Source organism: Oncorhynchus tshawytscha, linkage group LG24 (genome assembly GCF_018296145.1).
Source record: "Oncorhynchus tshawytscha isolate Ot180627B linkage group LG24, Otsh_v2.0, whole genome shotgun sequence".
Taxonomy (NCBI): domain Eukaryota; kingdom Metazoa; phylum Chordata; class Actinopteri; order Salmoniformes; family Salmonidae; genus Oncorhynchus; species Oncorhynchus tshawytscha.
In genome coordinates this window covers 16,709,183-16,726,217 of record NC_056452.1, presented here as the reverse complement: position 1 = coordinate 16,726,217, position 17,035 = coordinate 16,709,183, and the positions used below count along the sequence as shown (strand labels likewise).

Below are 17,035 nucleotides of genomic sequence, written 5' to 3'. Positions count from 1 at the left end.
ATGATGAGCTTGGAGCATACTATGGTGTTGAATGCTGAGCTATAGCCAAGGTATTTCTCTTGTCCAGATGGGATAGGGCAGTGTGCAGTGCGATGGCGATTGCATCGTGTGTGGATCTATCTATGGCAGCCTTGCAAGGGTTAACACGCTTAAATGTCTTAATCACATCCACCAAGGAGAAGGAGAGCCCACAGTCCTTGGTAGCGAGCCGCATCGGTGGCACTATGTTATTCTCAAAGTGGGCAAAGGTGTTTAGCTTGTCAGGAAGCAAGATGTTGATTTTCCCTTTGTAGTCCGTGATTGTCTGTAGACCCTGACACTGATGCATTGAATTGCGACTCCACTTTGTCTCTGTACTGACGTTTTGCCTGTTTGATTGCCTTACAGAGGGAATAACTACACTGTTTGTATTCAGCCATATTTACAGTCATCTTGCCATGGTTAAATGCGGTGGTTCGCGCTTTCAGTTTTGCGCGAATGCTGCCATCTATCCACGGTTTCTGGTTTGGGTAGGTTTTAATAGTTACAGTGGGTACGACATCTCATATACACTTCCTGATGAACTCAAGTCACCGTATTCGTCAATGTTATTCTCAGAGGCTACCCGGAACATATCCCAGTCCGCGTGATCAAAACAATCTTGAAGCATGGATTTCGATTGGTCAGACCAGCGTTGAATAGACCTTAGCGTGGGTACTTCCTGTTTGAGTTTCTGCCTATAGGAACGGAGGAGCAAAATGGAGTCGTGATCAGATTTGCCAAAGGAGGGGCTGGGGAGGGCCTTTTAGGCATTTTGAAAAGTTGAGTAACAGTGGTCCAATGTTTTTCCTGCTCAAGTACTATAGTCAATGTGTTGATAGAACTTCAGTAGCGTTTTCCTCGAATTTACTTTGTTAAAATCCTCAGCTACAATAAATGCAGCCTCAGGATATGTGGTTTCCAATTTGTATAAAGTCCTTTGAGGGCCGTCATGGTATCAGCTTGAGGGGGAATATACACGGCTGTGACTATAACCGAAGAGAATTCTCTTTGGAGGTAATACGGTCGGCATTTGATTGTGAAGAATTCTAGGCCGGGTGAACAAAAGGACTTGAGTTCCTGTATGTTATCACAATCACACCACGAGTAATAAATCATGAAACATACACCCCTGCCTTTCATCCCAGAGTTCTTTGTTCCTGTCTGCACAATGTACTGAGAACCCACCTGGCTGTATGGATGGGGACAGTATATACTGAGAGTCATATTTCCATGAAACACAGTATGTTACAATCCCTGATGTCTCTCTGGAAGGAGTTCCTCGCCCTGAGCTCATCTACTTTGTTGTCCAGAGACTGGACATCAGTGAGTAATATACTCAGAAGTGGTGGATGGTGTGCACGCCACCTGAGTCAGACTAGAAATCCACACCGAATACCTCTTCTCCGCCGGCGGTGTTTTGGAACAGACTCTGGAAGTTAAATTGCCCTGGGGGGTACGAACAAAGGTTCCAATTCAGGAAAGTCGTGTTCCTGGTCATAAATGCTGGTGAGTTACCGCTACTCTTATATACAAAAGTTATTTACAGCTGTATGTAATAACACAGGAAAATTCTGGGCTAATAATGTAAGAAATAACACAAATTAAATAATTCAAGTTGCTTAGGAGCTAGAAGCAGAGCTGCCATATCTGTCAGCACAATCACACCAAAAGGTTACATCAATGGTTTGTGTGAGCAGATATGAGTGTAACGATGTCTGTATTACTTGGCATATCTTACCTCTGAAGAATGATGAAACATTAGTGTTTAGAAGTAAAACCATTCCAAAATGTCTTAATTATTTTTTTTATTCAGTTAAAGGAGTTGAAGAAACACTTTTCAGAGTTGGCAGCATTAAAATGTCATGTCTCATTATCATTGAACAATCTAAACAATTTTACCGACAGTCTGAAATAACTGTTCTGATTCGAGTCCATAATATTCAGCATAAAGTCAGTCAGCCGTTACCACCATCACCAGGGTAATTGAAAACCCAGCTGCTAAAAACCACTTCTGCAGTGACCTACATAGGACTGTCTCCCATCGCGCCATAGAACATTCAATAAAGCAGTAGACAAAACAGTAAAAGTGGTCTTGGACCATTTCAAAAGTTTCAGAAAAGACAGCGAGATGCATGGACAAAATGGTTTTAATTTAATAAAAAAATACATAGCGTTCTTTTCCCAGAGCCATTGCTCACGGTTCGTCGAGAGACCTCATAACATACTCTTCTAAGGATTTTAAAACAATGACCATATTTTACCAATCAAACGAAAAGATACCGGGACCATGGTTTCCTGGATTGTACTGATCTGGTAGTGATGGTCTAACTCTAGTCCTTCCGCTACTTTGACAGCTGGCAGAAGAAGGGAACGGGAAGTGTGGCTGGGTCAGTCTCAGTACAATGCTTCAGCATTGCTGCTCCTAGGCTTCTTGATCTTGTCAATGTTCTTCAAGATCATGTCGTATAGCGTTACCTGTAGCAGAGCAGATTCAGGATTAAAACACACAATGTGTTATCTTGTGGGTAGAAATGAATGGTGAGGAAAACTATTCCTGTGCATAACAGGATATTTCACTCACGTATTGATTTCTCAGCTCTGAAACTATGACCTTGAGGCTGATGTATTTCTTCTCATCAATCTCTGTCACTGTGCGCCGGTAGTCCTCCTGTTTAGAGAAAGAAAGAGACTTAAGGTAAATAGTAATGCAGGTGCATGTAAATAATGCATACTAGGGTTGGACAATATCCACATTTTCATTATGCTGCTTTGCCCTCAGTAAATGCAGTGTAGTGACAGGTTTCTGTCTGGAAGAAGCTTGCCAACCAGACCTGCAGTTAGCAATCACACTTACCACATGTGGGTATTTTGCTATTTTGGACACTAGCTTTGCTCTTGTGATGTAGTATCTATGGGCAGACAGGATACAAGATGGTTACATAGCCTACCACAGTAAGACTAATTGTAAAGACCGGGTTGAGGTTAGTACCCAGATATCTGGTCGAGGTACGATGCTGCTTCCCCCTCCACTGTTCGGAGTTCAGCTACTGTCTCCTCCTGCAGACACCAAATCAGTGGTGGAGCCATGGTTCAATGTAGCATACACTTAGATGAGACCTTAGGTACAGACAACAATAAAAATGGTGCACCTTTTAATACATATAGACTCTAGTAGTCTAAATCCATTGCAGTTGTGCGTCCTGATTAGAGGTAGACCAATTAATCGGAATGAAGGATTCATTAGGGCCGATTTCAAGTTTTCATAACAATCTGTATTTTTGGACACCGATCATGGACGATTACATTGCACTCCATGAGGAGACTGCGTGGCAGGCTGACTACCTGTTATGCGAGTGCAGCAAGGAGCCAAGGTAAGGTGCTAGCTAGCATTAAACGTATCTTATAAAAAACAATCAATCTTAGCATAATCACTAGTTAACTACACATGGTTGATGATATTAATAGTTTATCTAGCTTGTCCTGCGTGCATATAATCGAAGCGGTGCCTGTTAATTTATCATTGAATCACAGCCTACTTCGTCAAACGGTTGATTTAACAAGCGCTTTCGCGAAAAAAAATCTGTCGTTGCACCAATGTGTACCTAACCATAAACATCAACACCTTTCTTAAAATCAATACACAAGTATATATTTTTAAACCTGCATATTTAGTTCATATTGCCTGCTAACATGAATTTATTTTAACTAGAGAAATTGTGTCACTTCTCTTGCGTTCTGTGCAACAGAGTCAAGGTATATGCAGCAGTTTGGGCCGCTTGGCTCGTTGCGAACTGTGTGAAGACTATTCATTCCTAACAAAAACAGCCAACTTTGCCAAACGGGGGATGATTTAACAAAAGCGCATTAGCGAAAAAAGCACAATGGTTGCACGAATGTACCTAACCATAAACATCAATGCCTTTCTTAAAATCAATACACAGAAGTATATTTGATTAAACCTGCATATTTCGTTAAAAGAAATCCAGTTTGCAATATTAAACTGGGAAAATTGTGTCACTTCTCTTGCGTTCATTGCACGCCGAGTCAGGGAAAATGCAACAGTTTGGGCCGCCTGGCTCGTTGCGAACTAATTTGCCAGAATTGTACGTAATTATGACATAACATTGAAGTTTGTGCAATGTAATACGGTTCCGTATTTCACTGAAAGAATAAACGTTTTGTTTTCGAAATGATCGTTTCCGGATTTGACCATATTAATGACCAAAGGATAGTATTTGTGTTTGTTATTATATTATAATTAAGTATATGGTTTGATATTTGATAGAGTAGTCTGACTGAGCGGTGGTAGGCAGCAGCATTCTCGTAAGCATTCATTCAAACAGCACTTTCGTGCGTTTACCAGCAGCTCTTCGCTGTGCTTCAAGCATTGAGCTGTTTATGACTTCAAGCCTATCAACTCCTGAGCTAGTTAGCGGGGTGCGTGCTAATAGCGTTTCAATCGGTGACGTCACTCGCTCTGAGACCTTGAAGTAGTTGTTCCCCTTGCTCTGCAAGGGCCGCGGGTTTTGTGGAGCGATGGGTAACGATGCTTCAAGGGTAGCTGTTGTCGATGTGTTCCTGGTTCGAGCCCAGGTAGGGGCGAGGAGAGGGACGGAAGCTATACTGTTATACTGGCAAAACTAAAGTGCCTATAAGAACATCCAATAGTCAAAAGGTATATGAAATACAAATGGTATAGGGAGAAATAGTCCTATAATAACTACAACCTAAAACTTCTTACCTGGGAATATTGAAGACTCGTATTAAAAGGAACCACCAGCTTTCATATGTTCTCATGTTCTGAGCAAGGAACTTAAACGTTAGCTTTTTTACATGGCACATATTGCATTTTTACTTTCTTCAGCAACACTTTGTTTTTGCATTATTTAAACCAAATTGAACATGTTTGATTATTTATTTGAGGCTAAATTTATTTTATTGATGTATTATATTAAGTTAAACTAAAAGTGTTCATTCAGTATTGTTGTAATTGTCATTATTATATAATTTTTTAATATTTAAAAATTAAATAATTTTAAAAAACAAATCGGCTGATTATTCGGTATCGGCTTTTTTGGGTCCTCCAATAATTGGTATCGACGTTGAAAAATCATAATCGGTCGACCTCTAGTCCTGATGTACTATGCCGACTGCTCCTGCATATATTATTTTGTAAAATGTACTCTGTTAATAGTTCACTGAAGTGTGCTGCAACGTACTGGCCGCCTATTTATCTTCTTTAATACATATAAAGTAAACGTGGCACCTGAATTGAAACCCCAAAGTTGTTGCCATCTTCTATTCTTGGGATAAGCAACTGAACCCACATTTTTACCTGAAGAACAAGACAGACAAATTATCAGGGACTGCAGATAATGGGTAATATGTACTCACCTAAATGTATGGTATAGATTAAGGCAAAGCCTGTGGGATAGATTATGGAAGAGACTGTGGGAAAGCGCGATGTACCGTGTTACATTTCTCTATGAGTGTCCTGATTTCTGGCTTGACCTTCTCGATCAAGTCCACCAGCTTGGTGTTGCTCTTCATCATCCCACTAGGCATGATAAAGACCTTGGTGCCAGCCACTGTAGGACAGGAAGAGAAAATTGTTCCCGTGCGGCTCATTTGGTAGAGCATGGCACTTACAACGCCAGGGTTGTTGGTTCAATTCCCACGGGGGACCAGTACAAGAAAGTATGCACTCGCTACTGTAATTCTCTCAGGATAAGAGCGTCTGCTAAATGACTACAATGTAAGTGTAAGATGAACAAGAGAACATACCTCTTACCACTGTAGGCTTGACCAGAAGTAAACACCAGAAAATTAAGAAAACACTCAAAATATGCATGTAGTGTTACTCACCCTTGTCCTCGCTAGTACCATCTTCCATTTTCCTCTTTTTGGCATTTTGCTGCGAAGAGCATATCAAGTTGCTTACATCTGTTACAATTACAGATTGCATTTGGTCATCACAGGCTGTTTAATTCCATTCCAAGTCTCACCGCTTCAAGTCCATCGTGGAGGTTTGAGAGTAGAATGGGGTCTGGCACTGTCAAGTTGATTTCTGAGTGTATCTCTTTAAGTTCACAGATGTTTAAAATGGGATCCTGCAAACGATGGCCCACAACACATACACTCTAAAAGGGAAATTGTAGGTCATTTGACTAATCACTTACATTGTGATTACATAAATAAGCTTACCTTGAGAAAATGGTCAAGTTCCAATAACTTATTTGGGAAAAAACTTGCAACTAGGTTCTCTGCCTGTGAAACAAGGAGTATAGTTGGAATATGACATTCAAAGCTATAATATCTAGATACTTTGTTCCCCCACTGAATACAGTAAACACCCGAAAGGAAACTCACCTCCCCAGTAATTCGTTGTCTGAAAACATCGACCTGTACAAAAACAACTGTCATATTACAGGAAAATAATTAAATATTCAATAACCAGCAGGCATGTTTGAATACAACATGTGATTGGGATTCGATTAGGATACTGTCTGCAAGACATTGCTAATCATCAGTCAACGTCAATTCAATATGCTATAGGTCCACGTCTAAAAATTGTGTTGAATTGAGTTACCAGGTTACCTTGACACCGTTAGTTATTAACTAGCTAGCTACCAATACTCGCCCCTTATGAAACATGCGGCACAAAGCAATAACCCTTTTATGTAAGGAAGTGCACCTGTTAGACGGTTTCCCTGGTCCGTTATGCTAGGCACGGGAAGAAAGCAAGTTAGCTTCAGCACTTTGCCTCACTGACTAATAATTGCTAGCTAGCTAACATTACAAGCAACTTCTCCTAAAATGTCGAATGAATTGTGGAAGTAAATTACGTTTTACCTTAAGATTAAGTTCATTGTCCACCTTGAGGAGTGAATTCATCTTCTTTAACCACAAATGGGAGAAATACGATTGTCCTCAATTTGGGACCAAACGTGTCAGCCACAATTGTTGTCTAAAAATGAGTTATTCAACATGAAACAACATGACATACGAACACGCATGCACAGTAATGGTGCTTTCAAGACAAATGGGAACAAGGAAAAAACAAAGTCAGATCGTGACGTCGGTGATCGATTTCTAGAAAGAAACCCCCGTTTTCGACTTGGAATTCCGAGTTAGATGACCGTTCAAACACCTGTTCCCAGTCGTTTTTTCCGAGTTCCCGGTTATCGTGAACGTACTGAAGATATTTCCGAGTTCCCAGTTGTTTTGAACGCGGCATATTTATGCACTGAACGCGAAACCGTGTTTTTCAGCTGACGATGTAAACAAGAGGATTGGCGAATGCGAGAACTCGTTCTGTCCACTATAATCTTCAATGATTCTCCTTATTTAATCACAAAAAGCAGCCATGGGGCTACCTGTTACGATTAAAGTGAATTTCAGGGGGAATGTAAAGAAATGTGTGGCTCCAGATTTGGATAAATCGGAATGGGAGTCGGTTGAAGCCTGGGCAAGTAGCTAACGTTAGTTTAGCTATCTAGCGCTGGCGCAGTTTAGCTAAAGACAAGTTAGCTGCATTCTTCGAGCCTAGCAGGCCTAGCCATGGCCTAGTTAACACAAACGTTGGACCATTTAGACATTTGTCTGCAAATGATCTCTCTAGCAACAAATTTGAGTATTATTATTATATGTGATGTGATCCTGTTATGCTGATCCTGAATCATCATGCTATGTTCTTTGAATTGAATCTGCAGATAAAAGCATCGTTTGGCATAAGCCATTTCCAAGTGAAATATTTTGATGAGGACAATGAAGAGGTGAGTTTAAAAGTATTTTATTCTATTGTGTATTATTTCGAATGTAGGGCAAAGTCCTCACTGCTCGATCATTCACATGGTTCCAACATTTCTGATGTAACGTTACAGCAACAACAGTATAGGACAAGGGATACATTAGCAGATTCAAAGTATGTTTTTTTCAGAAGGCATTCTGTAACACTAATCACTCTCTTTGTTTCAGGTTTCCGTTAACAGTCAAGGTATGTAAATTAAGTGATAATCTTAATATAGGTGGGAAATTTATTCTCAGCTAAATCACAATGATATGCCATTACTTTTCTCCATCTTTAATGTGATGGTTATTAGTTTTTAGCTTTCCCGTTCATAATTGAGAGGTCACATCAACACCAACGTATTCTCTGATCTCTTTTGTTTGTCTATATTTTTCAGGGGAATATGAGGAGGCGGTGAAGGTATTCAAACTTACCTGTTTTTTTAAAATGTATTTCAAAGGCAAAAAAAAGTTATTCCAGTCAGTAAAATGCTATATGGAATTGCTGAAAGTGCTATTTCCTCCAGAGTGCAGAGAAGCAGGGGAACCAGTTGCACATGAACGTTTACAAGGCAAAGCAGGGTCAGGCTGGCGCTGGGCCGGTCAAGGTCCAAGATGTGAAGGAGCTGAAGGGTGACCTCCGGCCGGCCCCTCCGTACCGCTCCAGGGTCAAGACTGTGGACAAAGGCACACAGGTCACCCCTGAGCGAGATGTTGTAAGAGCACCACACACGGCTTTCAATGTTGTCTGAATGTAAGAGAAGTTATATCATTGTCAGGTTGGTATAGTTTTGCATGAGTGATACAATCAATTGATTTTATAGGTGGTTGTGAAGGACAACAAATTGACCAAGCCAGAGGATAAACCTCCCCCAGCTTGGTTCAGATCTTACATGGAAAAAGTAAGTCCATATTGAAATTAGATTCTTCATTGTTTCTTTATATTTCAGAATAATAAACCCAAAAATCGATTTACATTAAAAAAAAAATGTAGAACCAGTTTTAATGGGATCCCTCTCTCCTGTCAGTTCAAGGATGAGGTGGTAAAGGAGGTAGTGGAGAAAATGTGTAACGACTTCTCTGGCCAGTGCTGCACCCACAAGGCTCCTGACCACGACGGGCCCCTCGAGGCCCTTGGAGCTGTAGGTGGAGTCAATGTCAAGGGGAAAAAGATCAGCTCCTCCTCCACGGGGCCCCCTGCCTACACTTCATTGGGCTATACTCCTGACTGCAGCAAATGCAAGAGACCAGCCTCTGATGGAGCGTATCAGTGCAGGTAGACCCATCACAACAATAATTTAGCAATATTATTACGTTATTAATGAGCTCATGAGTTGAAATAAAATAAAAGGTTTATTTAGCTGATTTCTCATGAAATGTCACTTTCAATTAGTAATATAAATAGCATTGTTCTTGCCTTCTTTTTGGTGTCCTGTTTTTCTCCAGTGTGTGTCCATCCTGCATCTTATGTGAGCTGTGTCGACACAGCCACGACCCCAGCCACAACCTGGTGAGAACTAAGACGCCCCTCTCCATCACTGAGCACGGCATGTCAGGAGAATTAAGGTTAGTCTGCTGGATGTAGAAGCCTGCCCTTACTGTGATGTTGTCTGTGTTACTTTTATTGTTAGGAGAGGAGATGTTCAGCTTGCACACCTCCCACTGTATTTTTTATTTTTTTAAACTTCTGTATTTTGTTTGTACTCAGGTTCCCAAGGCGAGGAGACAGGACGGTGCGCAAGGCTGAGCGTCAGCGCCTCAAAGCTGAGAGTAGGCAGCTCAAGGCCGAGGTGAAGGAGATCAAGAAGAAGCTGAGGCTGGAAAAGAGGGGCCTGCAATGGAGTGGCCCTGGCACTACCTTTGCCAGATCCAATATGGCCACCACCCAGGCTCCAGCCCTGGCCCCTGATCCTGCTGCTACCCAGGCCTCAGAACCATCCCCAGGTCCTGCCCCAGACCCCCAGGCCTCCAGTCCAGAGTAAGCGCCACCCTGGGAGGGCGTCAGAGTGCTGGGTGTCTCTAGGCCCAGCATGGAGAAAAAAATCAAATATTTTCTCAAGAAATAGGCCATCTTTGTAATAGTTGTAATAGAGTTTATCGCTGGTGGATGATGGAACTACCCCACGTGTGAAACTGCTGCTGCTGCTTCATAGATTTCTAAACAATAAATAGCTTTGAGCTGCAAAAAGGATCCTGCTGCTTTTATGATTCATAGGGGAAAAAAGAGGGATGGGTCTGAAGCCGGGGCTGTTTTCAACAATGCTCTGTACACTTGAAACACTAGGGGTCCCGAGGTCTCCCACACCACCTTGGTGCCCACTATGGCTGCCTTGTTTCTGGATGAAAATCTGCCTGATGGGACCTTCCTAGAGCCCGGCACCAAGTTCATCAAGTACTGGAAGATGAGGAACTCGGGCACCATCAACTGGACCTTAGAGACCAAGGTACCCCGCCAATAGGACCCATCTCAGTCCCTAACCTGCATACTAGAACGATCTCAGTCCCTAACCTGCATACTAGAACGATCTCAATCCCTAACCTGAATACTAGAACTAACTACACCTAATTGTAACTATTAATTACATGTAATTAGTACTTACTGTCTGATTAACCCAACCAGTGCTACAGCCCTTTGAATTCAGTGTAGATTCCCTGTGTGAATACAGTGTTAAGTTTTCTGTTGAATTGTTTTTGTCTGGGTCCTTGTGTGTGTGTGTGTGTGTGTTGGTGTGTGTGTGTGTGTGTCCGTGTCCCTAGCTGAAGTGCATGTGGGGTAACCTGGCCCTGGCGTCGGAGGAAAAGCGCGAGGTGGCCGTGCCCCTGCTGCAGCCGGGCCAGGTGGGCGTGGTCAGTGTGGCCTTCGTTGCCCCGGTGATGGAGGGCCCCTACACCTCCCACTGGCGCCTGGTGCACTGCGGAGAGCAGTATGGCCCCCGCGTGTGGTGCAGCATCGTGGTGGCCCCCAGCACCAGCCGAAACACCAACTGTCCTCAGAGCAAATGCCTGGCAAGTCAACCAGCTCTGTCCCATTCACATTTCTTTAGCCAAGATACACACTAGTACAGGGCCAGATCTACGAAGCATATTTGACATCCGGTACAAAGCAAGAATATTTTGAGATTGCAGACCCTGATACAGGGATGGATTTACTAAGCATCAGGTAAAAGTTACAGGAATAAAACATCAACATCCAGCCTATTTCCACCGCTATTAGTGTCATTATATCATGTGATTTACGTTCTCCCACGGTGCTTCAGAAGGACGAGCCCAGGCCTGTGGTTGTGGAGAAGGTGGAGGGATGGTCCAGCTCCAGGGACAATGGCCTGACCATGTCTGTAGACTACTGCCGCAGAGACTACTACTTACCCTCTGTAGACCTGCTCACTGCACAGGTGGGGAAAGACTAAGGTCAAGGCATGTTGGCTTTGCCACAAAGGTAGACTCAGTATGATATCACCATACACCACGGGGCAACTTCCTGCTTTATTCAATGACTCAACAATATTTGTATGATTTGTGTTTTTTTAGGATCTGTTGTCCTTTGAATTGCTGGATATGAACATTGTACAAGAGTTGGAGAAAGTTCCAAACAACACTCCAGTTGGTAAGACATGATATGATGCCACCACAACGCATGGAAAGATATATTTTTGTGGGTCTTTTTTCAGATATTCCCGAGAATTTCAAGACATAATGCTTGTGTGTTGATGACTGAGATGAGTTTGTTTTTGTTCCATTGGTAGATCTGACCCCCTGTATGTCCCCTCTGCCCCACGACGGCCCTCTACTGGAGAACCCAGGCCATGCTCTGTTCCAAGACATCACTGAGACGAACAGGGTCAATAACCTGCTGGGTAAGACCGAGGGCAGAGGCCAATGTTGTGGTCTTTCACTTGACTCTTTTATCCAGTAAATAAGTGACAAGTCTATATCAAATTGTGAGTTTTGTTTATGATTAACAACTATGGATTTAAGAATAGAAATATGCTAAAGCTGAGGCTTTATGACAGGCTCTAAGGCAGGTGTCAGCTTGAGTAAAAGAAGTTGAGAAAAAAGTATTTGATCAGTGTTGACCACATATCATACACAGCCCTAACCTTTGTATTGTGTGTGTCGTGGTCAGGTGTGAAGAGGGAGAACTCTGACCCCCTTGGCCACGAGGATGGGGATGAGGGGGACATCAGCGGGTCCCAGTTTGTGTGTGAGACGGTGATCCGCTCTCTCACCCTGGAGGAGGCTCCCGACCACAAGCCCCCGCGCAGACATCAACCCAGCTACTGCAAGCCCAAAGGTGAGGCGGCCATCTGGTTTGGTTGAATTTCCCAGCAAAATGGGAAAGCATGACTGAGTGACCATGATATGAGACTCAGTTGAACGATAAAGTATGGCTGTTCTGTCCACTCACTAGCTGTGTTTTTGGTCTTGTTATCTGACTGTGTAAATGGGGCAAGTTAAAAACTAAAGTAACACCAGTTGTTTTTTTAATGTTTGAAGCACTCCCAGCTGTAGCCCCGGGACCTGTCTTTGACTATGAGAGGAAAGTACTTGACACTGTAGTAAGAGTGGCAGGACCAGATGTGCTGATGGGGGTTATGAGAGGTCAAGGTTCATCTCCAGGCCTTCCCCAGATTACACTGTCAGAGGAGGAGACCGTCACAGGTAAGAAACAACTCTCAATACAATCGGTCTGCTTTTGTTTACACACAAGTAACTAGTGGTAACTCTCAAGTCAAAATGCACCAATTACACATTGGCAATTGTAAATGATCACGAGACATAATCATAATTTGTTATGGTTAATCCATATTTTCTTCCTCATTGCATTGTCCTCAGAGGTGCTTCTGGCCCCAGAGGTTGAAAATGTGTACATGGAGCTGCATGCACTGAAAGAGGAGGACAAGGAAGACAAAAAAGCCAGAAATGATGTGAACGAGGAGGAGGATGAAGAAGATGAAAAGAATGTGAACTACGATGAGATGGAAGAAGACGAGACAGCAGACTGGGACGAGGTGAGCAGCCAGATATCCACCTTGTCCTCGTCCTCCTGCGAGGACTACGTCATCGTCATGCCTGACTGCTTCGACACCAGTCGGCCGCTGGGCGAGTCCATGTACAGCTCCGCCCTCTCTGAGCCCGTCACTACTGGAGCCGCGGAGCAGGAGGAGGATTCGGACTCGGAGCGTGAGGAACTGGACAGGGCCACCCCAGAGGGTGAGAGGCAAGAAGGGGCCGGGGCTGCAGCCTTAGTCACGGAGGCTCCAATCCACAGCAGTGTCAACCAGATGCTGTGTGCCTCCCAGACACTGGACGCCGTGCCCCTCACCCCCGAGGTGGTGCCCCCGCCCATCCCTCTCCTGTCCCCACAGGCCCTGTACACACACAGGTGAGAGGGCTCTCTGACGCAACAGTAGTCTATTAGCTTAGATATTACAGGGCTCAACACACACATAGGTGAACAGGGGACCATGATATTACAACAGATGATATGTTACTGTTCTATCACATGTTTGCAATGTGTTTTTATTTTGAAGTGTGCAAATTGTTCAGTATCTAGTAGGTCTATTGGAATTATACTATACTGTTGTCCACTCTCCCTTCTCTTCGATTAGTATATTAGGATGTTTTTGTTCTGTTTCCCAGGTCTGAAGCGGTCCATGTTGCAGAGCCAACGAGTCAACACGCTTCTGGACCAGTAGAACCATGCGAACCAGCGGTCCGTTTAAATGGTGAGTGTTAGACATGGCGGGCCGGGAAGTGTCTGCAAAATACAGCCTTTTCCTTGCATGAAGCAGACACACAATGTTTTGGAAGCTCTGATCACACGAAGGACTCATTTGACATGCATGAGTCTTGGCAGCTTTTTAGCTGGTCTTGTGGACAACTTTACTGTCTGTGGCCACTGGCCAGAAAGGAAACATCTGTCTCTCTTTGGAGAAAGGGGAATTAGATGTTATTTCAAGGCTTCTTACTTCAGCAAAACATCTGACTGTGTTAATGTATAGCTCTCTCATCCAGTATGTGTCCCCCCCCCAATCTATATTTCAGTATCTAGTCAAACCAGACTGGCAGGCTCCGACAGTGTCTTGGAGACGTACAACTCCAGACCCCGCAGCTACCCCCACCGAAGGTGAAACACCTTCCTACACAATATTAAGCCTAGTTTAGTTTTAGAAATGATCTGCACATCTATTGCCATAAAAAAAATTTTCCTCATTTGTGCTAGATGGGATGCTTGGTTTTCTACCAACAAATTAGTATTTGAATGCAAAGTTTTAAAATCTACTGGTCATTCATTGGTAATAGGCCCTACAGTATGATACAACACTACATTTTAAAACCGCTTTAAATAGAAGATATTTAAAGACCTTTTGAGTGATCTCATCGGTGATATAACAACTCTTGTTGATACACATTTTGTGAAAGCTAACTGGCCCTGGAACAGATAGTTCCCTTTAAGTATAGTGGCTGACCACATTCTTCCTCTTCTATAGGGGCCAAGGCGGTATGACAGAGGGACTTGTCAAGGGGGCTTTGTCAGTGGCAGCGTCTGCCTACAAGGCTCTCTTCACTGGACAGAGCTGCTCCACAAAGGTATGTCCCACATACAGCACAGTCAAACACCTTGTTGCACACGGCCATGAGAAACTTGACTCAGCTGTGAATATGCTGTATGATAAATGGTTATAATATCATGAAGTGATTATTACATACAATTGTGAGTTATTTATCCATTTTAAAGCGTCTTTACATTTTGGCATATCTTCTTGACTTCCTGTGCACTTTTAAAATGACAAACCAGAACTAACCTTTGACCTGGCTCCCCTATCCCCTTTACCCCTGCAGCGTGGTGTGGATCCGGCCAGCCAGGACGCCTCCATGATGGCTGTGCTGCTGGAGATGGGCTTCGGGGACCAGCGGCTCAATCAGCAGCTTCTGAGGAAGCACAAACACAACCTGCTGCACACTGTCAATGAGCTGGTCGCAAAGGCCGATTATGAATGGGGCGCCGCCACACGCTACTGATGGGCCAATAAGCCGGGCCTCTACGTAACCCCTGACCTCTGTGACACCCGATGAGAGAGAGGGGTTTTCATTATGCCACTGATGTCACTGACATGGTAGGTAATGGGCCCTACCTATTGCTGCGTTCATATGCTACTTGGAACTAGGAAACTCTGAGATTTCCAACTTCCTGATTCGTTGAACGCGGCATGTGTATAACTACTACCAGTTAGCATGTTGGAAATGTCAGATTCCTAGTTCCAACTAGCTGCTGAATGCGACATATTGACAGGGCTAGGGAAGGTTCTCTGTCCAAAGAGAATGGAGGGTGTTGGTATTGAATGTAACCAGAATTAAAAGTCCACTTTTATCCTTTGCGGATGGTATTGGGACTATTGTTGTTTTGAAGGACTTACAGGGTTGATTCACAGGGGAATTCAATTACATAGGAATGCTAAAGAAGGCAGATGTCAGATTCCTTTTGATTTCTGTTAGATATAGTAGTGAATCGGTCTAAACAATGCAATCTTGTATGTATCAAAAGTACTGTTATTTTAATGTTACGCAACATTTGACCTGTGGATTGTGTTATGAACAGCCACTGCATATTAAGGAAATAAGCTGTTTCTTTTTAAGAGGCGCCTGCATGTCAGGTTTAAGTATATATCAGTCATGTAGTTGTACCATAGGAGTCACAGCTATAAATGTTGGCTCTGCGTCCCACACATCCTCATGTTCAAACTTTCACCCTATAAGAATCAACCTTGGTTCATATATTTACATCCTACAACACTACGTATATCCAACCGTTAACATCTATAAGAGACATTCCTAAGTTTGTTCATGGAACTGAGTTTCTCATAGTTTTTATTGTATTTTTATGCATATCAGTAGTGACTGGTTCCTGTGTTACTATGGTGATTTTACATGAATGGTCATGTGAGCGCGTAGGTTTTAATCACTGTATAATCCCGTTATGTTAGTTTTTGCTCTGTATTTTTTCATTTAAAGAAACATTTGATTTGTAACTGGACACATTATGTTTGTGATTGATATTTGTTCACATACTCACCCTTTAAAGGAGCATGCTTTGGAAGAAATGCTGAATATTTTTCCTGTGCTTGGTTAAGGGCTTTCCTTTCATTCAGCATGTAAGTAAGTACCATGCAATTGTCAGTTCGCCAATAAACAACTTGCACAATTCTCCTTAAGTGGCTGAAATGTTGTATTTTCAACATGGCTGTTTGAATGGCAGGTCAGCATTTTTTTGTAATGAGTCTTGTTCTGGAGGTAATCTTCATTAACTTCACAATACCTTTAAGATACTTTAGGATGATTTGGACATGAACGAAAATGCTAATATAAACTCAGCAACAAAAGAAACGTCCTCTCACTGTCAACTGTGTTTATTTCCTCAAACTTAATGTGTAAATATTTGTATGAATATAACAAGATTGAACAACTGAGACATAAACTGTTCCACAGACATGTGACTAACAGAAATGGAATAATGTGTCCCTGAACAAAGGGGGGGTCCAAATCAAAACAGTATCTGGTGTGGCCACCAGCTGCATTAAGTACTGCAGTGCATCTCCTCATGGACTGCACCAGATTTGCCAGTTCTTGCTGTGAGATGTTATCCCACTCTTCCACAAAGGCACCACCTGCATGTTCCCGGACATTTCTGGGGGGAATGGCCCAAGCCCTCACCCTTCCCATCCAACAGGTCCCAATGGGATTGAGATCTGGGCTCTTCGCTGGCCATGGCAGAACACTGACATTCCTGTTTTGCAGGAAATCATGCACAGAACAAGCAGTATGGCTGGTGGCATTGTCATGCTTGATGGTCATGTCAGGATGAGCCTGCATGAAGGGTAACACATGAGGGAGGAGGATGTCTTCCCTGTAACGCACAGCGTTGAGATTGCCTGTAATGACAACAAGCTCAGTCCGATGATGCTGTGACCCACCGCCCCAGACCATGACGGACCCTCCACCTCCAAATCGATCCCGCTCCAAAGTACAGGCCTCGGTATAACGCTCATTCCTTTGACGATAAAACGCAAATCCGACCATCACCCCTGCTGAGACAAAACTGCGACTCGTCAGTGAAGAGCACTTTTTGCCAGTCCTGTCTGGTGCAGCGACAGTGGGTTTGTGCCAGTAGGCGACGATGTTGCCGGTGATGTCTGGTGAGGGCCTGCCTTACAACAGGCCTACAAGC

At 43.3% G+C, this 17,035-nt stretch overlaps 2 protein-coding genes across 6 annotated transcripts; one reads left to right on the top strand and one right to left on the bottom strand.

The window, feature by feature from the left end:
- Positions 1-1,811: 1,811 nt before the first annotated feature.
- LOC112223543 (proteasome activator complex subunit 3) lies at positions 1,812-7,059 on the bottom strand. Of its 4 annotated transcripts, none has more exons than XM_024386614.2 (12): positions 6,874-7,037; positions 6,716-6,744; positions 6,391-6,437; positions 6,226-6,288; positions 6,027-6,131; positions 5,887-5,935; positions 5,491-5,609; positions 5,288-5,356; positions 3,011-3,078; positions 2,876-2,930; positions 2,603-2,689; positions 1,812-2,496 (listed from the first exon to the last, which is right to left on the bottom strand). In XM_024386614.2, the coding sequence occupies exons 1-12, from the start codon at positions 6,888-6,890 to the stop codon at positions 2,416-2,418; spliced, it is 789 nt and encodes a 262-aa protein (XP_024242382.1). In that variant the 5' UTR covers positions 6,891-7,037; the 3' UTR covers positions 1,812-2,415. The 4 variants fall into 4 exon arrangements, with proteins under 4 accessions (XP_024242382.1, XP_024242380.1, XP_024242383.1 ...); XM_024386612.2 differs by having other exon boundaries at positions 6,027-6,161; positions 6,874-7,008; XM_024386615.2 differs by lacking the exon at positions 6,716-6,744 and having other exon boundaries at positions 6,391-6,423; positions 6,874-7,059.
- A 295-nt stretch (positions 7,060-7,354) lies between these two features.
- LOC112223542 (next to BRCA1 gene 1 protein) lies at positions 7,355-16,014 on the top strand. 2 transcript variants are annotated; one of them, XM_042305396.1, is made up of 21 exons: positions 7,355-7,489; positions 7,734-7,796; positions 7,999-8,017; positions 8,208-8,230; positions 8,337-8,525; positions 8,634-8,711; positions 8,838-9,085; positions 9,256-9,375; positions 9,518-9,787; positions 10,094-10,253; positions 10,567-10,815; positions 11,067-11,201; positions 11,338-11,413; positions 11,553-11,663; positions 11,933-12,100; positions 12,304-12,468; positions 12,643-13,192; positions 13,450-13,535; positions 13,855-13,936; positions 14,301-14,400; positions 14,653-16,014. In XM_042305396.1, exons 1-21 carry the CDS (start codon positions 7,388-7,390, stop codon positions 14,830-14,832), a joined length of 3,174 nt encoding a protein of 1,057 aa, XP_042161330.1. In that variant the 5' UTR covers positions 7,355-7,387; the 3' UTR covers positions 14,833-16,014. The 2 variants fall into 2 exon arrangements, with proteins under 2 accessions (XP_042161330.1, XP_042161331.1); XM_042305397.1 differs by having other exon boundaries at positions 7,421-7,502.
- The last annotated feature ends 1,021 nt before the right edge of the window (positions 16,015-17,035 follow it).